At 37.9% G+C, this 24,096-nt stretch overlaps 1 protein-coding gene across 1 annotated transcript in view; it reads left to right on the top strand.

The window, feature by feature from the left end:
* MAN1A2 (mannosidase alpha class 1A member 2) overlaps positions 1–24,096 on the top strand; it is a 139,142-nt gene that overhangs the window by 47,126 nt on the left and 67,920 nt on the right. Inside the window, exons 3-5 of the mRNA XM_084304509.1 lie at positions 924–1,020; positions 21,149–21,267; positions 23,573–23,653. Of these exons, the coding sequence (XP_084160635.1) occupies positions 924–1,020; positions 21,149–21,267; positions 23,573–23,653 (297 nt within the window). The remainder of the gene's footprint in view (positions 1–923; positions 1,021–21,148; positions 21,268–23,572; positions 23,654–24,096) is intronic.

Genomic DNA, 24,096 nt, shown 5'->3' with positions numbered 1-24,096 from the left:
AGAACTCCTGTTCAGAAAAGGTTTGTTTCTAACTTCCTTGTGTCTGGGGCAGTGGTTTTTAGAATCAGCTTTCCTCCATGGTACTTGCTTTGATCTGTTTAGGTAACTTACCTTATTTGATTAAACTGCGTTTCTGTACTTTCAATTTTGCAGTTTGGTGGCTGCTAAATTTCAGCTGTATGCAAACAAGGAATTTTGAAAGTTCTAGCAAATACATAAGAGCACTGCTTAGCAGCTGATGTGTGCAACTAATACTCATGGTCCAACAAGACTTTTATTTTTTTTTAGTTTACTATGTAGCATAAATCCCTGTTAAAAAGAGTGTTTGGGGGAACAAGAAACCTGAAGCTGTGAATGAATTTTCTACTGCTTTGTTCATTATACTTTCTAAAGAACAAAATGAACAAAGTTTTTGGTATTTCTCATGGTAGAGGCTGTTCCGCAGTATATTTCTGTCAAGTAGGTGTTGCTAACAAAAAAAATGTATTATGCTTTTTGCAACATTGTTTAGTCATGCTCTGATTCACCAGTGTAAATAATAAATAATTAGTGTAAATAAATCTTTTATGTTTCAGATATTGCTATTTGTTTATTTGTTTGTTTTCTTCAGGCTAGCAGCTTGGGTATTTGCCAGTATTTTTCACTAATTTCTTAATGTCTGTGTATATATTTAAGTCAAAGAAAAAGTAAGTGAACTAATGCAGAGCATCTTCTATCACAAGTTGAATACTTAAGTTGTTTTCAATACTTACTCATGATATATAACCTGACTTCTTAAATAAATAGAAATAGTAGCAATATCAGTATGCTGGGACGAGTGAGAGAGATGAAGCCTCAAATAAGGAGTAAAATACTATATTTTTATGAAGTAGCTTCACAACATAACCGAATCCTATTTTTTTCCTATTTTTTCCCTCTCTTAGATGATGAAGCATGCCTGGGACAATTATAGGCAATATGGATGGGGACATAATGAGCTCAAACCGATTGCCAGGAAAGGACATTCCACCAACATATTTGGTAGGCTATGTTTTCTTTTGTTTGTTTGTTTGTTTATGCTATTCTCCTTGAACATCTATCCAAGTGTTCCAGTAAATTCTGTTTTAGTAGAAATGAGGATCACAGAATTGTCAGTTACTTCAGTTGTGGTTTAGTGAGTAACTTCACTAAATTATATTTTTGGGAGTAACCTGTTCTTATTGTTGCGAAAGCAAAGTCGTGTCTGTGCACACTGGTGATTTGTGTATGTGTGTGTATATACACACACACACACACATATATATATATACACATATACACTTATATATACATATAAGGTAGTGTGGTGATGATATTTGGGGATGCAATGAATGTACATTTGTCTTAAAAACAAAACTCTCACCTCTTCTTGTCTAAATTTTCAAGTTTAATTCTTGGAGGATGATACAAGAAAGTGTTTGCAAGATGCTGAAAAGCTACTTGTAACAAGATGAATTTTTAAGTAGCTTTAAAAAAAAAAGTATATATAAGAGTGATGTTATCTGATGTGTGATCGTGATTATGAAACCTGAATAGAAGAAAGAAAAGTTGAAAAGTATAGAAATTCAAGGGTGAGGAAAAGGTTTGAAGAAATTCAAAGGATGAAGGGAGAATATTTGAGCAATGGAGTGTGAATGTAAGTGTTACAAATGGCATTTTGAACAGTATGAAACATGAAGAAGGTAAAGATCAAGAAATTGAATAGTATGCACTGCATATGTGTGATCAGAATAGATAACAAGACGGACTTTTCTTCCTTAAAATCTCAGCAATCTGCAGCACTACTGCTTTTTTTGGTATATATGCCTTAAGACAGAATAAGTGGAATTGTGATTGGAAAATAGCGAGTATTTTATTGGTGCTCATACCAGGAAAGAAATCTATTTTCTGTCTCCAATTTCGTAAGACTGACAGTATAAAAGAAGTAGTTGTGACTGTTGAGGACTGAGCCCTGGAGGCTCTCTAGGTTCATTTTCTGGTGTAACAAAACATATAACATTGGAGTTAGTGATTAAGGTTTGTATGGGCTTACATGGCAAGGTTTTGGTAGTGGGATCTGCAGGGGCGGCCTCTGTGAGAAGAGTCCAGAAGTTGCCTCATGTTAGGTAAGGGTCAGTTTGAGCCAGCTCCAAAATTGACCCACCACTGGCCAGAGCTGAGCCAATGAGTGACACTGAATGTGCCTCTATGAGAGCAGATTCAAGAAAAAAAACTGCTATTCAACAGCAGCTGGAAGAGTGAGGAGTGAGCACCAGCCCTGCAGACCCCAAAGACAGTGCAGCAGGAGGGCAGTAGGTGCTCCAGGCAGGTAGCAGCAGTTCCCCTGCGGCCTGTGGAGAGGCCCCTGGTGGAGCAGGCTGTCCCCCTGCAGCCCATGGGTCCCACATGGAGCAGATCTCCACGCTGCAGCCCCCCCATGGGTGGAGGAGCCCCCGGTGGAGCAGGTGGATGTGGCCTGGAGGAGGCTGCGGCCCATGGAGAGTCCCTGCAGGAGCAGGCCCTGGGCTGGAGCTGCAGCCCGTGGAGAAGAGCCCACGCAGGAGCAGGGGGTCTGGGGGGAGCTGCCACCTGTGTTATATACCCCTGTTGGAGCCTGTGGAAAGCCCATGCAAGATCAGTTCAGGAAGAATGGTATCCCATGGGAGGAACCTGACACTGGAGCAGGGACACAGAGTGACCATGAAGAAGTGTCAGAGATGAAGTGTTAGGGTCTGACTGCAGCACCCATTTGCTGTTCCTCTGCACTGCTCAAGTAGAGGAGGTACACAAGGGTGTGTGAGTGTGTGTGTGGGTGTTTTTAATTTGCTTTTAGTTTTTCACTGCTCTAGCCTCTTAGTAATGGGCAATAAACTATATTACTCTCTCATACACTGAAGTCTGTTTTGCCTGCGACAGTAATTGGTGAGTGATCTCCCTGTCCTTATCTCAACTCTTGAGCCCTTTTCTTTTGTATTTTCTCCCCCTTTTCCTTTGAAGAGAGGGAGTGAGAGATCTGTGGTGGAGTTCCTCCAACCATCAGCGTGAAACCATCACAAGGATTAGCCTGGACTGGTCCAGAATGCACACCTAAGATGACTGACCAATGAAGTTCATGCATTTATTTTGAAATGCACAAAAGAGGGCTCTTCTAAGATTGTAGGGTGTGGTTTTTTGTTTGTTTGTTTGTTTGTTTTTAATTCTCTTGAGAGCTTCACACTGTGCTCATCTATTCTGTGGTATCTGAGAAAGGTACAAATTTTATCATTTAACCATTTTTTACACCAACAGAGTGTGATTATGCAGTGTATACCTTAAGTATTTTAGTATTTATTATGTTTGCTTGAGATCAAGATTTTTATTGGCTTTTATTATAATGTAATTGGCTAATGACATTGTGTGAGGTTGGTTCTCGTTATAATTGGTATTTACTTTATTTACCCTGCTTTAAACTTCATATTTGTTTCTTATGGGTGATAGAAATACAGATTAGGAAAACCTTCCAGAGGAAACTTATTCCAAACAATGAGTCAAATTACTTGTTTCAGAAGCTTTTTAATATTTAAAGGATTTTAATTTTTTGGGGGGGACTGTCCCTGCTATTATTCCCCATAAATATTATCTTGAAACCATTCTTATATCTTACCAAATTAACAAGCTGTGTTATAACATTATTTATATTCAAGCTGTTTTTTGTCAAATTTACATGTATGGTGAATGTCAACCTTAAAAAAAAAAAAAATGTATACTGGAGGAGAACAAGGCACTCTGCTTTTTTCCCCTGCTCTTAGCAATGGAGTGCAATCTTCTAAGAAGAGAAAATTTCTGAAATACTTTAAACAAATAAAAAACAACAACAAAAAAACCACGAGCTTATAGTACATGGAAGCCTTTTTAAATTCATAGGAGAGTAACTTCAGTTTGCATACCAGCCCTGCCATCAGCAAGGACTATTCACTTTTACTGCAAACAAATGGCTTGGAGTCTGGCATTGATTGCTTTTGTTCATGCACTGGAACGTGTTTTGTTACACTTCAGTATGATGTGAAAGGTGCTATTTGTTTTACTTCTCTATATTCCTTTATAAAGAAAATGATTGGGTCAGATGGAGCTGTCTGGGGGTAAGGTGAACAATTTAGCATGCTCAGGAGAAAAAAGCATCTGGAATGGACGGGGAGTTTGAAGAGTGAAATAGAAGAGTCTAAAACTTCAGTCAGCACTGAGCATAGTGCAAGGAGATAATGTGAGACTGCAGGGAAGAGCGGAGAGCAACGGGCTTCTGCTGTGACAGACAAAGACGTTTCTTACGTTTTTGAAGTACTGTGCGGTATGCTTAGGCAATTTCTCATTGCTACCTTGTAAATTGGCAATACTTTGAATTTCTATCAGAAAAAAATCTCTTTTTAGGCATCCCATGATGTAATTTGCTTTTTACCTAATTGTCTGTCATCTCTAAATCATGGCTTCTCTGTATATTTTTTCCAGCTGATGAAGTTGTTATGAAAATTTTCAGTGTTCATTCACCTGTATGATTGTGTAGTCTTCACTGTTGAATTAACGTGTAATTCTGTTGATTAATTTGTTAAAAAATGTTATTTCAGCATGTGAAATTATTATTTTTTCTTTATATGGCAAGCAAACATTTTTAATGTGTCTGATGCAATATTTTAGAATTATTTGGAATTACCGTTTTACTCTATTTTTTTCATTTCACCTCTGCTTGCTTCTCTTATATCTCCTAATGAGGATTCAGGACCTTCTACTTGATTCACATTTGGAATGGTTATTCTTTGTAGTTTTAACATTGCTTTCTGAAAGAAATTGTAGACTTCTCCCACATTTAGGTCTGTGGTTCTCTTGTTCCTGCTAACTTTCCCAGTCATTTTTTTAAGTGCTGGTTCTTTTGAAATCCAGATGCTATTTTGTGTCATTTAATTTTTAGCCAAATCATGTTATGATTGCTCTGCTAAAGGCTATTTCAATGGAAAACTTTTCTGTAATATCCTCAGGATATATCAAATCTAAAATAGCATCAGCTATTGTTGACTTGGTGGGTGGTTGATGGAGAAGGGAAAAAAAATCTGTTGCTGTCGTATCAAGGACTATCCAGGCTGTATTGTTACTGCTAGTACGTTACCAATCTCTATTACCAATGACGACACCATTCCCAGTGGTATTTGCTTTTATAGAAGCATTACAGAACTCTTTTTGAAATCTGATTCTATTTTTAATAAAAAGCAGCTCAGCAAAAGCTGCTTTTATTGTTAATCCCAAAGATTATTTGACCCAAACTGTTTTCTGCCATTACTGGAGCCTGTTGTACTTCTATCTCAATTCATAGCATGTCTATGAGATTTAGCAAGGAGGTGGTAGCCTGGTTGACACAGCATCCTTTTGCATTGAATCTTGCAAATGAGGTAAATGTAATTCAATATAAAAAGTAAATAAGGCCGCAGGCTTCCCTGTTGGACTCCTTTTTCCGTCTGAGATAGTGTGTATTGATACCTATGCCAGGATGAACTTCAGTGTTCCCAGCATCACATGCTCTAGCAGAGTTCAGGATAGAGTGAGAAAAGGGAAGATGAGGTGGCCTTCACTGCTCTAATAAATCTTAATTCTAAGTCATTAAAAAAATAAATAAGAGAAGGTGATAAACTTCAAAGCAATATTCTCAGTGCCTCACTGAAGCATGCCTGCAAGAACATTTGTGGGCTGCCCCAATTAGTAGTTTGACTCTTAAAACAAAGCCTCCTGACGTTACATTAGGTGACCTGCAACTAGAATCTCTTGACAGTATTTCTGAGGTGTCTGACACTTATGACTGTAAAATGTAAAGTAGAGTCTTCTGAAAGTGTTGCCTATCAAACTGTGTAGTCAGTCAGCCAAAATCCTGAATAGTGCCTTTTCAGCAGTGGAGTCAAAGCATTGGTAGTATGGTGCTGCTTTTGAAAAGTGTAACTGGCAATTGATGGGCTTCTAAAGATACTTACACGTAGATAACATGATATGAACCTTTATAGGTTCTGTATTGGTGAAACACAGATTATCTGCTTATTTGTAAAAGCTGCCTGCTTTTAAAAATCATAGATTTGTCATTTATTTCTGCCTTAGCAGAGAAGGTATGTTATTTTTCAGTTAATTAGGTCTGCTAGTGTTTTTTGCAGCTGACCTTAAAAAAATAATTTTGGGCAGCTTAAGCTGCTGAAATAATTTGACAGCCTCATGGTCTTATTGTAGAGGTGGGGTTACATGGTATCTGGGGCAAGTTCTCATTGGAACACAAAGGATGTGAAAAAAAAAAAAAAAAAGTCTGAAAGACTGGTGGGAAATGATGCATGTAGATAATGAGCAAGTACGACAAACCCTAAGCTTACTTTGGAAGGTTTTCAAGGCTTAGCTAAAACCACATCAGTTGCTAGTATTTTCAGATTGCCTTGCTGTAGTGTAATCTTGCCTGGGTTTATTCTTGGGGATCACAATAACTTTTTAAAGGTGTTTTGACCCAGCACTTGTTTGGTGACCCATAGGTGAACATTTTTTGGAAACACTGTTAAAATTACTCAGGCCAGATATGATTCAGGGATTTAAATTGTGTATTTGTGGCACCTTTTTGTTCAATATCTCATGAAATAATTACGGTTGCACAAGCTTTGAAGACCCCTTGTTAGGATTTAAATTGAGCTGTTTATATTGAAGGGTTTGTATTGGTCTTCAATTAAAAAAAAAAAAAGTTTGAGAACCTGGGCAACTGAATGAGAATCTGAATGAACCCAAACAGGGGGAAAAAAAAAAAAAAAAGAAAAAAGAAAAATGATCATAATCGTTAGCAACTCAGAACACTGGCCTCAGCATAAATAGAAATCACTGTTTGTCATCTGACCTGATGCTTTTTGAAATGAGGGCTCTGAAATCAATTTGTGGGTTTGGGGTAATCTTATCTAAGAATAAAATGAAGATGTGCGGTTTGTCATGTTCTTATGAAGTATTTGATAAAGTAGTGATACAAACTTGCAAAATTATAATCATCTCCATGTACTAAAAGTGCATTTCTAAACTTTGCACTTGGACAGTTTCTGTCTAGAGATGAGCTGTATTATGTGAAGATGATCTGATAATGTACACACACATAGATAGATACACATCTAAATATATTTTCAAGGATGTCAGTAGATCTTTCCATAGGGATAACTATGTGGAATTTTTAATTAGTAGACACTTGCATACAGACAGGCCTGTTCTCATGCACAAACATTTGAAAAACTATTACTTCGTATTCTGTCATGCTATAACTCTCATGCCTCTATTGTGCTTTCATGCTTCTCCTGTTCTGTTATCTCATGCTATGCAAATGGTCAATTTAATCTGCAACATCTGCCAGCTGTGTTTTGGGATGTTGCATTCTAGGAGGAAGAGAAAATTGTGTATGAATTTACATTGCGTTTGCATTGTTGCCTTTGTTTTACCTAGTAAAGCCTTAAGGTTCCAATGCAGCGCCATTATCTCTCTCCTAACACATGACCAAATACAATGCTTTCTCTTTTACAAGGGTATTCTGTCTGGCATATTGAGTGACATATAATGTGCTTCTGGTTCATCTGTTTGGAAAAAATGAGACTTTGATGCGTAATGTGTCTTAACAAGCAAGATATATCACTGCAAACAACTTGAGGATTCAGTTGGGACAGTTAGTAAGCCAAACTTATTTTTTTCATTAACTTGCCAATTGATTACTTGGTTTCTACCCACTTGTTTCATGCATCCTGTTGCCTCGCGTAAAGCACAGCCCATCTCAGCTTTTTGCTACCAGCACCAGTGATAAACCCATGAGACCCAGGAGAACATCGCTGAGCCAGCTGCCTGCTACCAAAGAGAGCGTGCTGCTGCCTGCCTGGCAGAGCCTATGGCCAACTACTGCTGCAGCAGCGTGGGAAGCTCTCCTCTCAGATCTCTTTGTTGCTAAGCAATGGAGAACTGTCAGTGCATTTCTCTACGGTGCTGGAGAGCAGGAGTAGCAATGCTCCCAAGACCCATGGAGAAAATGCATTTGTCAGACTGCAAAGACGTGGGGTGGTTGCAAGAATAAGCTGAGTCAGGCAAAGGAGTTTATTTTCCCAGTATTTCTGGCAAGTACAGTATAGCTTAAGAGAATAATCCTATTTCTATGCGCAGTCTGTGATCTAGAAAATAAAAGGTGGAATACTTCTTGGTAGTGCTACAAGATTTTACAGATTATTTTTTTTTTGTACTACTCTGGAAAAATATTTATTAGACATTTTTGTCTTCTTCCATTGTATTGGTTCTTGGGCTCCTTAAACTGCTCTGACACTATTGTCTGCTGTTGTCTGATTATTTGTCATTAACTTTTCAAGTTCATATAATTGAGCATGAGGTTTTGCAGGCCTTCCATTTTGCTGTATTTTTGGCTGTCAAATAACCAACAAATATATAAAAATAATGGAGACAAAATACTTTTTTACTAGGAGGAAACTAGATGATATACCCAAAGGGGTGTATCACACAAAGGGATGACCATTCAGGAATATGGTTAAAAACTCGTGGTGTCTTTTCATTGTAAAAATAAAAGGTAGAGACAGACAGTAGAAAAAACTTATGCTCAATGTCCTTTTTCTGTGTATGCCTTTAGCCTCTGATTCCATGTGGAGGATAAATAAAAGCAATAAAGGAATAATGTGTATGTGTAAACAAATAGGTTCTTGGCTTCTTGTCATTTTGATGAAAAATATAGCAGCAAATGAAAGGAGAAAGAAACTGCTCACACTAACTAGTGAAGAGAGCTAATTGCATGACGCAAATTTCAGCCTGATCTCTGTATTTCAGAAAAAATATGAAAAGATAGAAAGCGTATTTTACTTAAAAGTAAATGAAACTGGCTTTCAGACAGCCATGTGCAGCAATGATCTCTGCAAAATCAGAAGTGAATGGCTACGCTGAGACGATGTTGAACATTATATGCACTGGCAATGTGTATTTTTTTTCTCAGTAATGTGAATTTTGGAAATACAAAATTTTAAGAAAGTACATAATTGACATGAATTACTGGCCTAATCTGGAATGAGGAGAGTGTTCTGATAATGCGAGAAAAGTTTCCTCAGGTTGGATGAAAGGTCAAACACGATAATTACTCTTCCACCAAAAACTGAAAACAGTAGGTGCTTATGGACAAAACATAAGAACTTGAAAAGCACGTGGTTATTGGCTGTTTCTCAGAGTACTGTCCGGGCTTACAGAATTTTATGTGGTGTTACTGATTCTGGGCTCAGAGGCAACAAGTTTTATTTAATAACCTTTAGTTTATTTTTCCATTATTTTGTCGGATCTGTTTTTGAGTTTATGCAAACTTAAGAGCACCCACAATGTGTCATTACAAGTGGTTCCACAGTTTTGAACTTTTGAACTTTTTTTGGTTTTGAACTGTCTGCACACTGTATTAGGTAACAAATTTTGGTGTTGAAGCAGAACCTGAAGAAAACATCCATAATGAATCTTTTCCTTGCCTTTCATAAGTTTGTAGAACTGTACATAGCCTCAGTTGTGTGTCTGTCTTCTATGGAGATTATTGGTCTAAGCCATTTCTCATACACGGGTGTTTTTACTCCCTATACGTTGCTGTCTCTTTACTCTAATGTTTTCAAATTTTCCTGTTGAGAGGGAAATCAGCAACTTTTTGTTCTGATTGTTCACTGTTCCTTTTTTAATTGTACTTTGCGTTTTTCAGACAGCTTATGGAGTCTAGAATGTCAATATAGGATGGCTTCTTTGTGTTAGCATTCCTTTCAGTATCCACATCCAGAGTGTACACCATTTCCAAATCATAGAATCATATAGAACGGCTCAGGTTGGAAGGGACCGTAAAGATCATCAGTTCCACACCCACCCTGCCATGGGCAGGGATGTCACCCACTAGATCAAATGATTTATTAATATGTGCAATAGCATGTATCCAAGCATTCATCTCTGTACAACCTCACTGGTGATTTCCCTTCACAGTAATTGTTTATTTGTACTTTACTATCTTTTAAATCATTATCCATTTGTGAGAGAATAATTTTCTCTTATCCTGTGACAGTTTTTTATTAAGAATCTTTAACAGTTGTTCTCACATATCTTCCAAATCTATTCTCTAGTTGGTTGACTTCTTAGACTTAACGTTGTTGCTAACATATAACTTCCCTCTACAATAACTCTTGACTCTTCCTCAGTTCATCTAATTTAAATTTCTGCTGATGCTGCTAATTGGGCAAGTAGTATTTTGTAAACATTACTTTGCTTCACTGCAGTAGAGGTGGTGTTTTATTCAGAATATGGCTCTAATTTCTCTAAAACTTGCAAATGAGTGCAAGAAGGATGCAATTTCTCTGTTCATTCGCTCTTAATTGCTTACAGTGCTGGTGCCATAAAAACAGCTGTAGTTGGCTAAGAACATTTTTTAAACATTACTACTGTTTTGTCAAATTGTCATGTGTGCCTATGCATATGAGGATATTTCACCGTAAGAAGCTGTTGTCTTCTGTTCTTCCTTTTAATACTACAGTATTCCCATGGAATGCTTCATGCCCAGTGTGTATTAACTCATGTACTTCCTATTTAGATTCAGTCATCTCAATAGCTTTTTTTTTTTTATGTGTTTCTGAACTGATGGTGCTAAATGTTATGTTGTTACTCAGAAGATTGAAAACTCTGCCTTTAAAAAATATATAATTAAATGCAAATGCAAAGTGAGATTAGACAAGCACATCTTATTTCTGTAACCTGCTTTATAGAAGAGTGAGGTTCACATCTACATCAAATAGTAAGGAATAAATTAAATCATTAGAATTCAAGGTTCAAGATCATGTGGAGAATTTTTATGATCTCTAGTACCATCATATCCTGCTTTTCTCATATAAACCAGATGATTTGCTCTGAGGAACAAAAAATATGTTTCCCATTGGGAATCTTTGGGCTTCCATTTGTTTTGGTTTGGTAATTATTTAGATTGCAGGACTGCTATTCCTGAATTTTAACTCGTTTCCTATCATTTGGAATTATGAACAGAACGTGCAATATGGAAAAGAAATAAAGAATGTGTATTTTGGATGGTGTTTCAATATTAAGTAAACAGGCGTGACAACTAAATAAGGATTAGTATACTTGAACTTTAAATACGTAAGGACAGCAGCGTGAGCATGCATACAGAACTGGAGGCAGATGCAAGTATGCTTTGCTGTCATCTGAAGCCTGCTGTGAGGCAGCTGTAATTCAGAAACTGCTCAACCATGTGAGTGCAGCATTGTGACTGTGCCTCATATACTTTGTCTTCAGTCAGAGATTATTCATTCAAGGTTTGCACCATTCTGATGAAGTTACATGGCTATCCAACTGAAATTAGTTCTCCTTCAGTTTAGAGAGAGTTTATGAGGTGGTTTGGACCAAAGCGTGTAGAAGTGGCCCGTATTTTTGTTTATCTGAAGATGGAAAAGTTTATGTGACATCATAACTTAGAGGAGTGTCTTTTGTGATGCTTTTCCTACTGCATAGCTGGTAAAGAAGTTTTGTTTACAATTATCTGTAAGAACTTGTATCTTTACAATCTTGAAAGGTCAGTAGTTAGCTCACTTTGTATGTGAGGTGCAGGAATGCAGTTCACACAACCATTCCTGAGTCCAGATAATACTTGGCTCTCTTATTTACTGTCAGATATAAGTTTTACCGTGTTTACTGCTGGTTTTAACTGTCCGCTGCCTGCATTTAGATTCTGCAAACTTCTGAGCCATTGTTCACAGATACTCTTCCCTTTAGAATTTCATTTCCTAATTTCTCAAAATAAAGCTGCTCCAGATGTGTATTTTTATTTATTTTTTTCATATGTGTAGCTCATTGCCATCGCCTTCACTTCTCGTCTGTCATTCTGCCTCTTCTCTGACACACTTCCATCCTCTCATGTTCCTCCTTTGTACTCAATTTAATGCCATCTCCTCTCCCTTGTTGCTTTCTTACTCCATACCTCATTCTCATCTTTTCCTTCTCACACTGAAGCCTTTTGTTTATCACTAGGTTTCATCCTTACACTAACTAACTTAGATCGTATTTCCAGTGTTAGTCTTACTTACAGGCTACACACAATCCATTAATTCCTCCTTCTGTCTACAGTAATTCAGTTTTGTGCTTATGCTTAAAAAATACAAATAAAAAAAAAATGCAAAGATGATAGAGAAACTTGATGATAGAGAAAATCAAAACAGTCTGATACTTATATGCCAAGCCCTATTAAAATTAGTTATGTGTATATTCAGGCTTTGTACTAGAGGGACTGCATTTAGCACTTGTATGAATTTTGAATTAAGCTGAAGGACCAAGGAGGATTTATTTGGAGAGCAAAGCAAAGCAATCAGGTGAAGTTCACTGAAGAGACAGGTTTACTGTAATATAAATTCTTAGGCAAAGATTTTAAATTTGAGTCTTTAGGACGTCGCTATTTAAACAGCAGTTTAATTGATAGTATCCACCTGTAGGTTCCCTTTTCTATAGATTCAAAGAACAAAGACTTAGCATACACTTCAATGCTTCATTCCTATTACTTCCTCATTTATAAAATAAAGCAAAGCATTATAATCAATTATTTAATGTTGTTTATATGCTAAAATACTTTAAGTGTCTGGTAGAAAAGATTAGGGACTCCTTTTCATGCTGTCTATTATCAGCAAATTAACAGAACTAAGCAATCAACAAGCTTAGTGTTTTGTTCTGCTTTTTTAATTAGTCTAAAATTTTAAACACAATTGGCTTCTCCATGGATACTTAAAGGCTTATTCAGTGCATTTTAAGGCTGAGCTGAAATCATACGTTGCAGTTTTGTATGAAATGTATTGTTTCATTGACTAATTCTGAGGCACTTGTTTTCACGGTGGAATTAAATTCTGTTCAAAAGTTTAATTCATTTTCTTAAACATTATCTTGTTCATTGCGAGTCATTAAGATATTTTACAAGTGGTATGCTCCAGTAGTGGCAGCTTTATTGCCAGAGCCTCATTAAAGATAAAGACGACTGGTTTGATAATTGTTTGCTTTTAATTTTCATGTTGTATATTTTTCTGCCAGGTCTGTAATTGTCTATCACATTAAGAAATCCTGTTGCTGCAGTTTAAATTAGATTCTTTGAATCTTTTTAGATAGAAATTGCTATACTTTCCCTAGATCTGTATAGTCTTGCCCAGTCTGCATGTTTTAGCCCCTCTCAAACTGGCCAGGCAAGACTACTGATAATGAGAATATTTTTTTATGACTGTAATAACTCTCTGTTTAGTATCAGGTTGAGTTTATCAAGGAAGCATTTTCACTCCCATGCTAGGGATTAATATACCTTCCTGTGTGAAAAATAACAATGATAATCTTTTAGATTCAAAGCGTGCCAGGGAGGGTTTCCTTGAGGAGGTTCGAGATTTCCCCTTTTGTTTCTGGAATCACTGCAGCAGGACAGGGAGGATCCGCTCTGAGCTGGAGCACATTCCAGACATTGGGATAGTGTGGCTGTAGTGCTGTACCGTGCTGAAGTCCAGATCACCCACTTGAGCGGAATTTTAACTTTGAACTATCCTCTCAAGACTGTGCTCCTCTTAGATTCTTTCTGCAGATTGATTCCCCTGGTGAAACACGCCAGTAATCAAAGATGTTCTGCACCAGTAGAAGTAGGTTCTTCTTCCAGCAGATGATGTCTGTCCAGGGCCATGAAATAAATGAGAACTGGGAATTGGTCACTGGTCACTGTGACAAATACTGTTTCTGCCACAAAAGGTTTGTTAGAATCTTAAAGTTTTATCCATTTTATTTTATGATATAGAGTCACAGAATGCTTTGGGTTTAAAAGGACCTTAAAGATCATCTAATTCCTCTACTTCCATGAAAGGGGCATCCACAGCTTCTCTGAGCAAACTGTTCTGGTGCCTCACCACCCTCAGAGTAAAGAATTTCTTCTGGATATCTAATTTAAATCTGCCCTTTTTAAGTTTAAAGCCATTATTCCTAGTCCTGTCACCATACTCCCTGATGAAGAGTCCCTCTCCTGCTTTCTTGTAGGCCCCCTTTAGGTACTGGAAGGCTACAATGAGGATATAAGGCAATTGTCTTCAATAACATCCTAGGTACTTGTTTTTCTTCAAGCAATCTTAACACTTTCTTTAACTTTTATGGTTGGTGGTGTTATCTGTAGATTGACCATGTAAGTAAGAAGAAGAATCTCTAATAGATTCCTTTATATTTTTGTCACTGGTTTAGGAAGTATTAAAAACCTATCTTTATTTTAAAGGAACTAACGAGCATTCCACTTTTGGGTCTTTCATGTGCTGCCTTTTCTACTTGATAAAGTATTTCTTTTTCAGTCATTGCATAAGATTGAAGGGTGAGAATGGTTACAGGTGCCAGTTAGGCCTGTTGTATATGACTTTCCTTGGAGAAGGAGTGGCCTTGTGGTTGTCTTTGCTTTTCACAGAATCACAGAATTTCTAGGTTGGAAGAGACCTCAAGATCATCGAGTCCAACCTCTGACCTAACGCTAACAGTCCCCACTAAACCATATCCCTAAGCTCTACATCTAAACGTCTTTTGAAGACTTCCAGGGATGGTGACTCCACCACTTCCCTGGGCAGCCTGTTCCAATGCCTAACAACCCTTTCAGTAAAGAAGTTCTTCCTAACATCTAACCTAAAACTCCCCTGGCTCAACTTTAGCCCATTCCCCCTCGTCCTGTCACCAGGCACGTGGGAGAACAGACCAACCCCCACCTCGCTACAGCCTCCCTTGAGGTACCCATAGAGAGCGATAAGGTCGCCCCTGAGCCTCCTTTTTTCCAGGCTGAACAAGCCCAGCTCCCTCAGCCGCTCCTCGTAGGACTTGTTCTCCAGGCCCCTCACCAGCTTCGTCGCCCTTCTCTGAACTTGTTCAAGCACCTTGATGTCCTTGTAGTGAGGGGCCCAAAACTGAACGCAGTACTCGAGGTGCGGCCTCACCAGAGCTGAGTACAGGGGGATGATCACCTCCCTAGCCCTGCTGGTCACACTGTTTCTGATACAAGCCAGGATGCCATTGGCCTTCTTGGCCACCTGAGCACACTGCTGGCTCATATTCAGCTGACTATCCACCATCACTCCCAGGTCCTTCTCTGCCTGGCAGCTCTCCAACCATTCCTCTCCCAGCCTGTAGCTCTGCTTAGGGTTATTGCGCCCCATGTGGAGGACCCGGCACTTAGCCTTGTTGAACTTTTAGGCTGGTTTCCTTGAGTTGGTTGTTGCAGCCCTGCTTTGACCTAGAGTGCACTTTGATAATGAGAGATCCATTTGAATACACTGTGTTTCCTTAAATTTGTGGCATCTGTGGTCTGCCTAATCAGAACTGTTTTAGCAGTGCCATGGTGTGGGTCCACCCTGCCTTTCTTTAGTACTTGGTGCAGACTTTTTTGTCATGTAAAAACTCTGACAGGGAGCTTCTTTAAAAGGTCTTTGGATAGATGTGAAGTGTGTTGTAATATTCATGTGTTAGGGCACAGCAGACAGAGTAAAGGGGAAAGAAAGAAAAAATACTTTCTATAGTTCTAGTTACTTGAAATCTGTTGGCCATACAAATTACAGCTTTGTTTTTTCTTGAGTCTCATCACCTCTTGCAGCTCAGTACCACATGGCCACTTGCTCACTTCCCATTTCACCTAGTGGAACTGGGGAGAGAATAGGAAGACCAAAAGCGAGAAAGCCCTTGGGACAAGATAAAAATTGTTTGATAAATGAAGACAAAGGAATGTCTGTCTGCCTCTTCCTCCCTCCTTTGCACTTAGTTTTTTTTGCTAAGCATGATGTTATACAGTATGGACTGTCCATTGGGTCAGCTTGTGTCAGCTGTCCCATTTGTGTTCATCCCATCTTCTTGCCCATATCTGGCTTACCGACTGGCAGAGGCGGAATGGGAAAAACCATAAAACCTCAATACTCTGCAAAGACTGCGCAGCAGTAGCCAGAACTCTGGTTGTGGTATCAACTCTGTTTCAGTCACAAATACAAAACACAGCACCATATGGCTGCTATGAATTAAACTTATTCCATCCCAGCCAGACCCAGTATAGCTGCTCAGCCCTCAATTCAGGCTAATAAAAGCTCTCACAAAAATGTTTTCCAGTAACAAGATTTGTGTGTGGTATATATGTGTTTAAGTAAAGAATAGATGTGGAAGACAGGTCAAATAATCAGAGTATCTGTGAAGTACCTTCTTGATGATTACTTTTCAACTCAGAGTGCATTACTGAAGTTTTGCTGTCAAAAGATTTATCATTTTGTTCCTTATTTATATAATGTGGCAATGTCTCAAATTTTGAGGTCTTCTGTGATCATAATTCATCAGAACAGCTTGTTCGGTTTCTCTAGTACCTCAGTGCTCACAGTCTTTTCGGCTTCTGCATAATAAATACACTAAGCAGTTCTGTAGCTAGTATGAAACTTTATAAATCTCTACACTTAACCTTATGGTAGAATGAAAATGGGCTACTTATTGTCTTCATATTTCTTTTGTCATGGAACACACGACAAGATTTTTTTTTCTAAATACTTTGATAGTCTCTTGTGAGACTTTAAAAAGTGCAAGTAAAGCAGTTCTTCACCTAGCACTTCAGCATATTGAAAGAATTTTAGAGGAAAGAAGTGGAAGACCAATTTTCTCTTAATGGCCCTGCTGCTTACAGATAGTCATATCATTTGCTAGGTATTTCAGACTCTGGATTAATGTGCTATCAGACCAAGGAATTATTTGTCTAATCTCAGGAAACTGAAGTCTATCTAAATATAAACCTGACTTACTATTTTGCAATCCTTTCAAATAATATTCTTGCTTAATGAGTGTGCATAATTTTGTTAATAGTTGAGCTATTTTGCTGCTCAGTTCCTTCCATTAGCTCATGATGGATGTTCTGTTTTATTTAGAAGAACGAGTATTGCATTCATTAGGCAAACTTCATTAAATTTGGAGTTCAATCAACTAGAACTGTAATTATATGAAGAGGAAACTTCCTAATCTGACATTTGTAAAACTGAGCCCTTTTGGAATCAGTTATTACCTTATGCAACATGACCAATGAGCCTTTGTATTGAACAGAGGTGGACCCTGGGAGGAGTGCCTTCAGCTAGGGAAAGTGTTATGTTCTATTATGATTTAATTGTTTTATAGCTTTTTTAACCACAATGAGACATCTGCTCTCTATGTATCAGGAGCAATAACACATCATATTGGTTAAAGTGGTAGTAGGCATGCTATACTCCTTTTAACTGTTATCTCTTTGTTTATAGTGTGCTGTATTACTTTTCAAATAACACACGCAATTTAAGTCCATGACTACCCTCTTGTCCTTTAAGGCAAAATTTATGAATCTTGTCATGGCTATGAAATTTTAAAAACAAACAAACGAACAAAAAACCCATACTGTGTTATGAATGGAAAATGACTTACTTTTGAGAGTTCATGCTGAATGGTTTGAATCAGCATCAGGAGTGGGGAATTATAGCTGTCTATCCGTTTTAGTCTATTTTCCCTATAGCACTGTGTGAGACCCTAGTACAGACCAGTGATCTTTGAACTCTTCCTGCTTCAGATTTCAGCTGTTGCCTTACTGGTACAGCAATGCATTTTAATATGGAAGAAGATAGCTATAACAGCATCATTGCCTATTCTGATTAGGTTATGAACCACATCGCTATGATTCTACGAATTCAGCAGAAGCTTTCTGTATTTTGGATCAAGTTAAGAATGACATCTCCTACACAGAGACATCTGGAGTCCTCCAAGAGAGAGAAGCTGAAAGCAATTCGTTAATTTGAATCTCTCACCCACCGTAGCAATAGTTTTAAGTTGAACCTATCTTGCAACATAGGGTGGCCAAGCTGTTATGTTAAGATTGTTATTCTCTGTAATGGAATTGGGCACTGAGCTGAAGGTGTTAAACCTTACAGTACTTACACACTGCACTGAATTAATTTTCTGAGAGTTACATGGATGCCTGGTGGCCACCTTGTCAAAGGATATGTCTTTATGCCCAGATGTACCCTCTGTTCTTGTAGATACAAGATTTCTGGGAATGAGCTTCATGTTTTGGACTCCTGCCTCTTGATGAAAGGGGTGCACAAGAGTGGAATTAGCTTGCTTTGTGCTGCCTGATTGACACTTAAACAGGAGAAGACTGGGTAGAGAATCTCTTGCAACATGTCTTCTGTCATCTCTTGACTTTTGGAATTGTGTTCAGCTCAAAAGGTTTAACAACCAAAAAGTGCTCTTCTTAGTCTTCCTCAGGAATGATGTGCTGGTGAGGAGTTAGGATTAGTTATGTAAGAATATGCTATATGTAAGAAGAAAAAGGAAAAATAAACCAAATATAGGTGAAATAGCAGCCTACTTATAAGAAGAGAAATGAATCTGTTTTTATGTGTTGGGATGTAAATGCTGTTCTTAAGAGACCATTTTAAGAAATGATTGAGCTGTCATTTGTAACCCAAAAGCTACAACCATATTGATCTGCATCTCAGAAACAGGTACCTGTCACTGCTCAAGGAAGTGGCATGTATGAGCAACAGTGGCTTTTATCAGTAATGTTTTGCTGGATGTTTGTGGGTCTAGGAAGGATAGACATAAAAGAGGAGAGAGAGAATCAAACAGGTAGCACAAGAGAGAGCCTGAAAAAGCTGTTGGAGAGTGGCTCAGAAGATGCTCCAGGTATGAACCTACCCCTTTAATTGACTCTTGGGGGAAAAATGCTGAGAAGCTTGCTTTGTTCTGTTGGACTGTGTGTGTTTTTGTGACTGCCAACAGTGCTAGAGGGTCTTGTGTGAAACAGGTTGTCATTGTATCCCTATTCACTCAAACACCTTGTGTATTTGAAAACTGTTTTCATTGTGGTTTAAGTAACAGTACAGAAATTACTTTGAGTGCCATAGCGGTGTAACACATTCTAACTTTATATCAGAAATACTTTGTCAGGTAATACTGAAATCAGTCCTTGTGTTATGGTCTGATTGGTGTGTTTGTGAAGTGAAAAATTAGATAACTGGTCATATTAGGCTTACGAAAAGGTACAAAGTTAAGTGCATGCTGTTGTTCTGCTCAAAGCAAACCCTATTGCAAGCAGTGGAATCCAGAACTTAGCTGGAGGTGTTAAGCTGTGCAGTATGTATGCACTGTACTGAATTAATTTCACTCCTGAGAGTTATAGGTGTTCCTGGTAGCCAACTTGTCAAAGCATATGTCTACTAATTAATCTTAAGAAAGGTAGTATATCCTTATCTATACATGAATATTCTTAATGCACCACTGCTTTCCATATCTGGTTCATTCAAATTCATTAAAACAGTTACACATCTATTTTTGAAGAAATTAGTTGGCAATTATTTTGTGATCAAGACTGTTGTGTTTAATTTTCGTTATTTAGAGAATGAAATTCCTGCAAATGGAATTAAATGTGCATGCAAGTATCAGTCGTAGGTGTTTAAAAGAACTACTATGGAGGTGATGACTCAATTGAGTTATTGTAATGCATGAGGTAAAATAAATAAATAAATAATCCCTAAATACATGAAATGCAGGAATGAATGAATAGAAACAAGCAAGCAGCAACACTGCCCTGTAGAAATTCAATTATAGATGAAAAGCACATTAACAAAATAAAATTGGGTTAACTTTTTAATGGACCACTGTCATAAGATTGTTAATCATATAGTTATTGTACCCTTCATAGAATACTGGTATGAACAATGACATTTGGCTATTTTGTTACTGTCTAGGAAGTTTTATACACTCCGTGAAAAATAAATAATCCCATGCATATCTAATTATCTTGCATTCCTCCATAAAGAAAGACCTCTGCCTAGTAAGTGAGTTGGGGTGGCTTTAAAAGGTTACAGTTTGTCCTGTGTTGTTTGTCGTCTTTTTGCAAGAGGATAGGAAGGCTCTGCAGGGGGACCTGGACAGGTTGGATCAATGGGCAGAGGCCAGTGGGATGAGGTTCAGCATGGCTAAGTGCCAGGTCCTGCACTTTGGCCACAACAACACCATGCAGCTCTACAGTCTTGGGGCAGAGTGCCTTGAAAGCAGTGCAGTGGAAAAGGATCTGGGGTGCTAGTTGATGCTCGCCCAAACATGAGCCGGCAGTGTGCCCAGGTGGCCAAGAAGGCCAACGGCATCCTGGCCTGTATCAGAAACAGTGTGGCCAGCAGGATCGGGAGGTGGTTGTCCCCTTGTACTCAGCTCTGGTGAGGCTACACCTTGAGTACTGTGTTCTGTTTTGGGCCCCTCAGTAGAAGAAGGACATTGAGGCCCTGGAGCATGTCCAGAGAAGGGCTATGAAGCTGGTGAAGGGCCTGGAACACAAGTCCTGTGAGGAGTGGCTAAGGGAACTGGGGTTGTTTAGTCTGGGGAAGAGGAGGCTCAGGGGAGACCTTATGGCTCGCTAAAGCTGCCTGAAAGGAAGGTGTGGGAAGCTGGGGGTCAGCCTCTTCTCACAGGTAACTAGCAACAGGACAAGAGGGAATAATCCCAAGTTGTGCCAGAGGTGGTTCAGATTGGAAATTGGGAGAAATTTCTTCTCAGAAGCAGTCAGGCATTGGAACGGGTTGCCCAGGGAGGTGGTGGAGAAACCATCCCTGGGGGCATTTAAGGAAAGGTTGGATGTGGCTCTTAGGGACATGCTCAGTAGTAAATGTTGGGAAATGCAATGCATCAGTGCATGGATTGTTTTATCTCGTTTACCAATTGTTTTATCTTGTTTTTGTGGGTTTGTTTTTAAACACTTCTGCCCTAGAATTCCTAATAGTTTTTTGAATCTGAATTTCTTTCTGTCCCTTAATTGTTACAAAGGGGAGTTGCTCATGTTAAGGTTATGAAAGCAGGTAAGTTTTTTTTATGTCTTTAGTCATTTTTTCTCCCCAGATTCCAAACTATGTCAGAGAACTTAAGCTTTGAAAGGGATACAATCCTCTTTTGTAGCTGCTTATTCCTTGCTCAGTTGGACTATTTGTTATATTGTCATCTTCTAGTAACTTTGCTTTGCAACTGCTTGGGATATTTTCTCATGCCTGTGATGTTCAGGAAAAGTGATGAAATAATCAGTTGTAATAGAAATCTTTATTTTTGTGTTTAGGAAACTCACAAATGGGTGCTACCATAGTAGATGCACTGGATACTCTTTATATCATGGGGCTTCATGATGAATTCAGAGAAGGACAAGAGTGGATTGACAAAAATCTTGATTTCAGCGTGGTGAGTAGAACTTACCCATCTTAATATTTCTCTGGTCCCCTTCATGGTGTTCTGATGGAGGGGGAGAAGTCTTTCAGCTGGAGTTTAAAAAACTTGTGATTAAAAGTATTAGAAGTTGATATGCAAACTTAAGTGAAGTGTTCTGTTTCTAGCTTAATATTAAATAAAGAACACCATTAACTCTCCAACTGTAATTAAAGACATATACATATAATATTTTCAAAGTACAAAAAGTGGATAATGGAAGAAAAGGAAGGTGATCAGTGGGAAACTACAAGGCTTCTACAGAAGAAATGATTGCAGGAAAATAAGAGTTTACTGCTCATAATAGCTTGAAATAACTGAGTTGTGAAGGAGAATTTCTCCCCAGACAAAATGAAACATTGGTATACAGTCAGAAATGAGCAGATGTTTATTATTATTCTTATATTAAATCCTACATTTCAGAAAGGGTTTGTTGGCAATTTTGTTTGTTTGTTTTGTTTCATACATTTCCTGTCTGGCAAACATGAAAGAAATTCTACTTTCTGCCTTTTTTTAGTCAGTGCCAAATAATTATTCAGTATAAAACTGAAGACCCTAAATGTGTCAGAGATGGTGCAGACATAATGGTGCCATTATGGAAGGTGGAATAAATTACTACCACAGCTTTTGTCTGTTGTGAGGAAATCTCTATAGAAATTTGCAGAGTTAGTCTAGGATTTGGGTGAAATAAATTTGCATGACTCACTGAGGTTAAATTACAGCTTCCTTTGTATCAGAAAACATTTCTGAAGGTTAACAAGTTGTCTTGTATATGCAAGACTTGAGTGATTTCCTTATGTGGTTAAAGATCTAAAAAAAAAAAAAAAAAAAAGTTCCTCTTGAATTCTTTTACTGGGAAATACAAGTGACTGGTTTCACTATACACTGTACTGTTCCTTGTGTGATTCATGACTTTAATAGGTATTAATTAGAATCATACACTGCATTGTTGGTATTTTTCTTGTGTCATCTGTATCTGAATTAAGATACATCTTTTACTAAAAACCTATTTTTGTGAGTATTTCAAACTTCAGACTTCTAATCATCAGCACTGTTAGAGGAAATCTTTATTTATATAATCTCTTGTAGATAATGTGTGAAAAATATACATATTTTGTATACATGCAAAATGCATGATACAGCTATAGTTTCCATAGAAGTAGTGTTAAAGGAAGGATATACAGGTTTATATCATGTCACTGGTGTACTCACTGGTGGGAAAACTTGTGTGATAGTGATTTTCTGGATAAATTAAAGCTTGTTTTATTTCAATGTGTTTTGATAAAACAACATGTATGTCTAATGGGTTGAATGAATAAAAGTTTATGAAAGACATGGGATTAAGCAAGCAAAGGAGTGAGTGGGGCTCAGAGGGAGGCAGAAAGATAATAAAACTAGGTAATTCCTCTTAGTTTTTCAGATTGGGTTACATGACTCAAAATGTACCAGTGAATTTAACCCAAATATATTAATGTAGAGGGAGGCAGTAAAGTGGTTTCTCTTCAGCTGCAAAACCACTGAGAAGCTCTTGTTGTTACACCATTGAATACATAAAGGCTGTTCCTTGATGGAGAGTATCTTAAAATGAAGCTCTGAATTTGCACATTGGTAATTCATGTTAAGAAAACATGTTACAGGAATTCTCTAATTATTCTTCTACTTTGTCCTGTAAACCAGGAGATTCAAAGTTATGGTTAAACAGAAGAGAAAAGGTGCTGCATTATGGAAATGTACTAAATGTAAATGTTGCTTTCTCTCTCACCGTCCCCAAGCAACTAAAATTGTACTCTGTAGTGATAATATGATCAGAGAGTAGGAGAAAAACTAATTCGATTTTTAAAAATCAGTTGATGCTAGAGCTGGAATTAGCATTGTGTCATGAAGGCATTTACAGGAATTTTGGTATCATTTAACATATTGAAACAGTACAAACCCTTACATGTATATTGGTTTAGCATATAGAATAATAGAATCATCTAGGTTGGAAAAAACCTGCAAGATCATTGAGTCCAACCATCAACCTGCCCTACCGAGTCCTGTCACTAAACTGTGCCCTTAGTGCCATGTCCATACATGTCTTAAATACTCCAGCTATGGGCACTTCATCACTTCCCTGGGCAGCCCATTCCAGTGCTTGACCACCCTCTCCATGAAGAAATTCTTCCTAATGTCCAAACTGAACCTCCCCTGGCACAACCTGAGACAGTCTCCTCACATCCTGTTTGCCTTTTTTCTTTGATTAGAGAGTTGGTTTATTACTTACATTTTCTTTGTGTTTCAGAATTCTGAAGTGTCTGTATTTGAAGTCAATATTCGCTTCATTGGTGGTCTTCTAGCAGCATACTACCTTTCAGGCCAAGAGGTAAGGATACTGGAAGGTGTCTGTGTCACGTAATGTATTTTAGTAAATTAAGTTGCACATTAAGTTTTTTTTAGAATCTTGGTATATCATTAGTTTGCAAACTGATTTCACAGTAATGAGTTACACAGAGTAACTAAATTCTTTGAGTATGGAATCTATAAAGTTGGTTTCCGTGCCCATCTAAGCTGATTTAGGACCCTTTGTTAGAACTTTGAAACTGTTTTATCAAGATGCTTTCAAAAGAAGTCCACTTCGGTAAACATCAACCTGAAATGTCAAATCACTGTTCTTTAGTGACAAAAATAACTTGTTTTGATATTCTGTAACTCCTCAAAGCTAGAAATAATCTTTTTGTCACTTTTCTTGCAAGGCTACAGGTTTGTTTGACAAAAGCAGTACAACAATCTTCTTGCTATTTTCTCAGTGACAAACTGAGAAATATC

Source organism: Netta rufina (assembly GCF_964035555.1).
Source record: "Netta rufina genome assembly, chromosome: 1".
Classification (NCBI taxonomy): Eukaryota; Metazoa; Chordata; class Aves; order Anseriformes; family Anatidae; genus Netta; species Netta rufina.
This window is presented reverse-complemented; position numbering and strand designations above follow the sequence as displayed.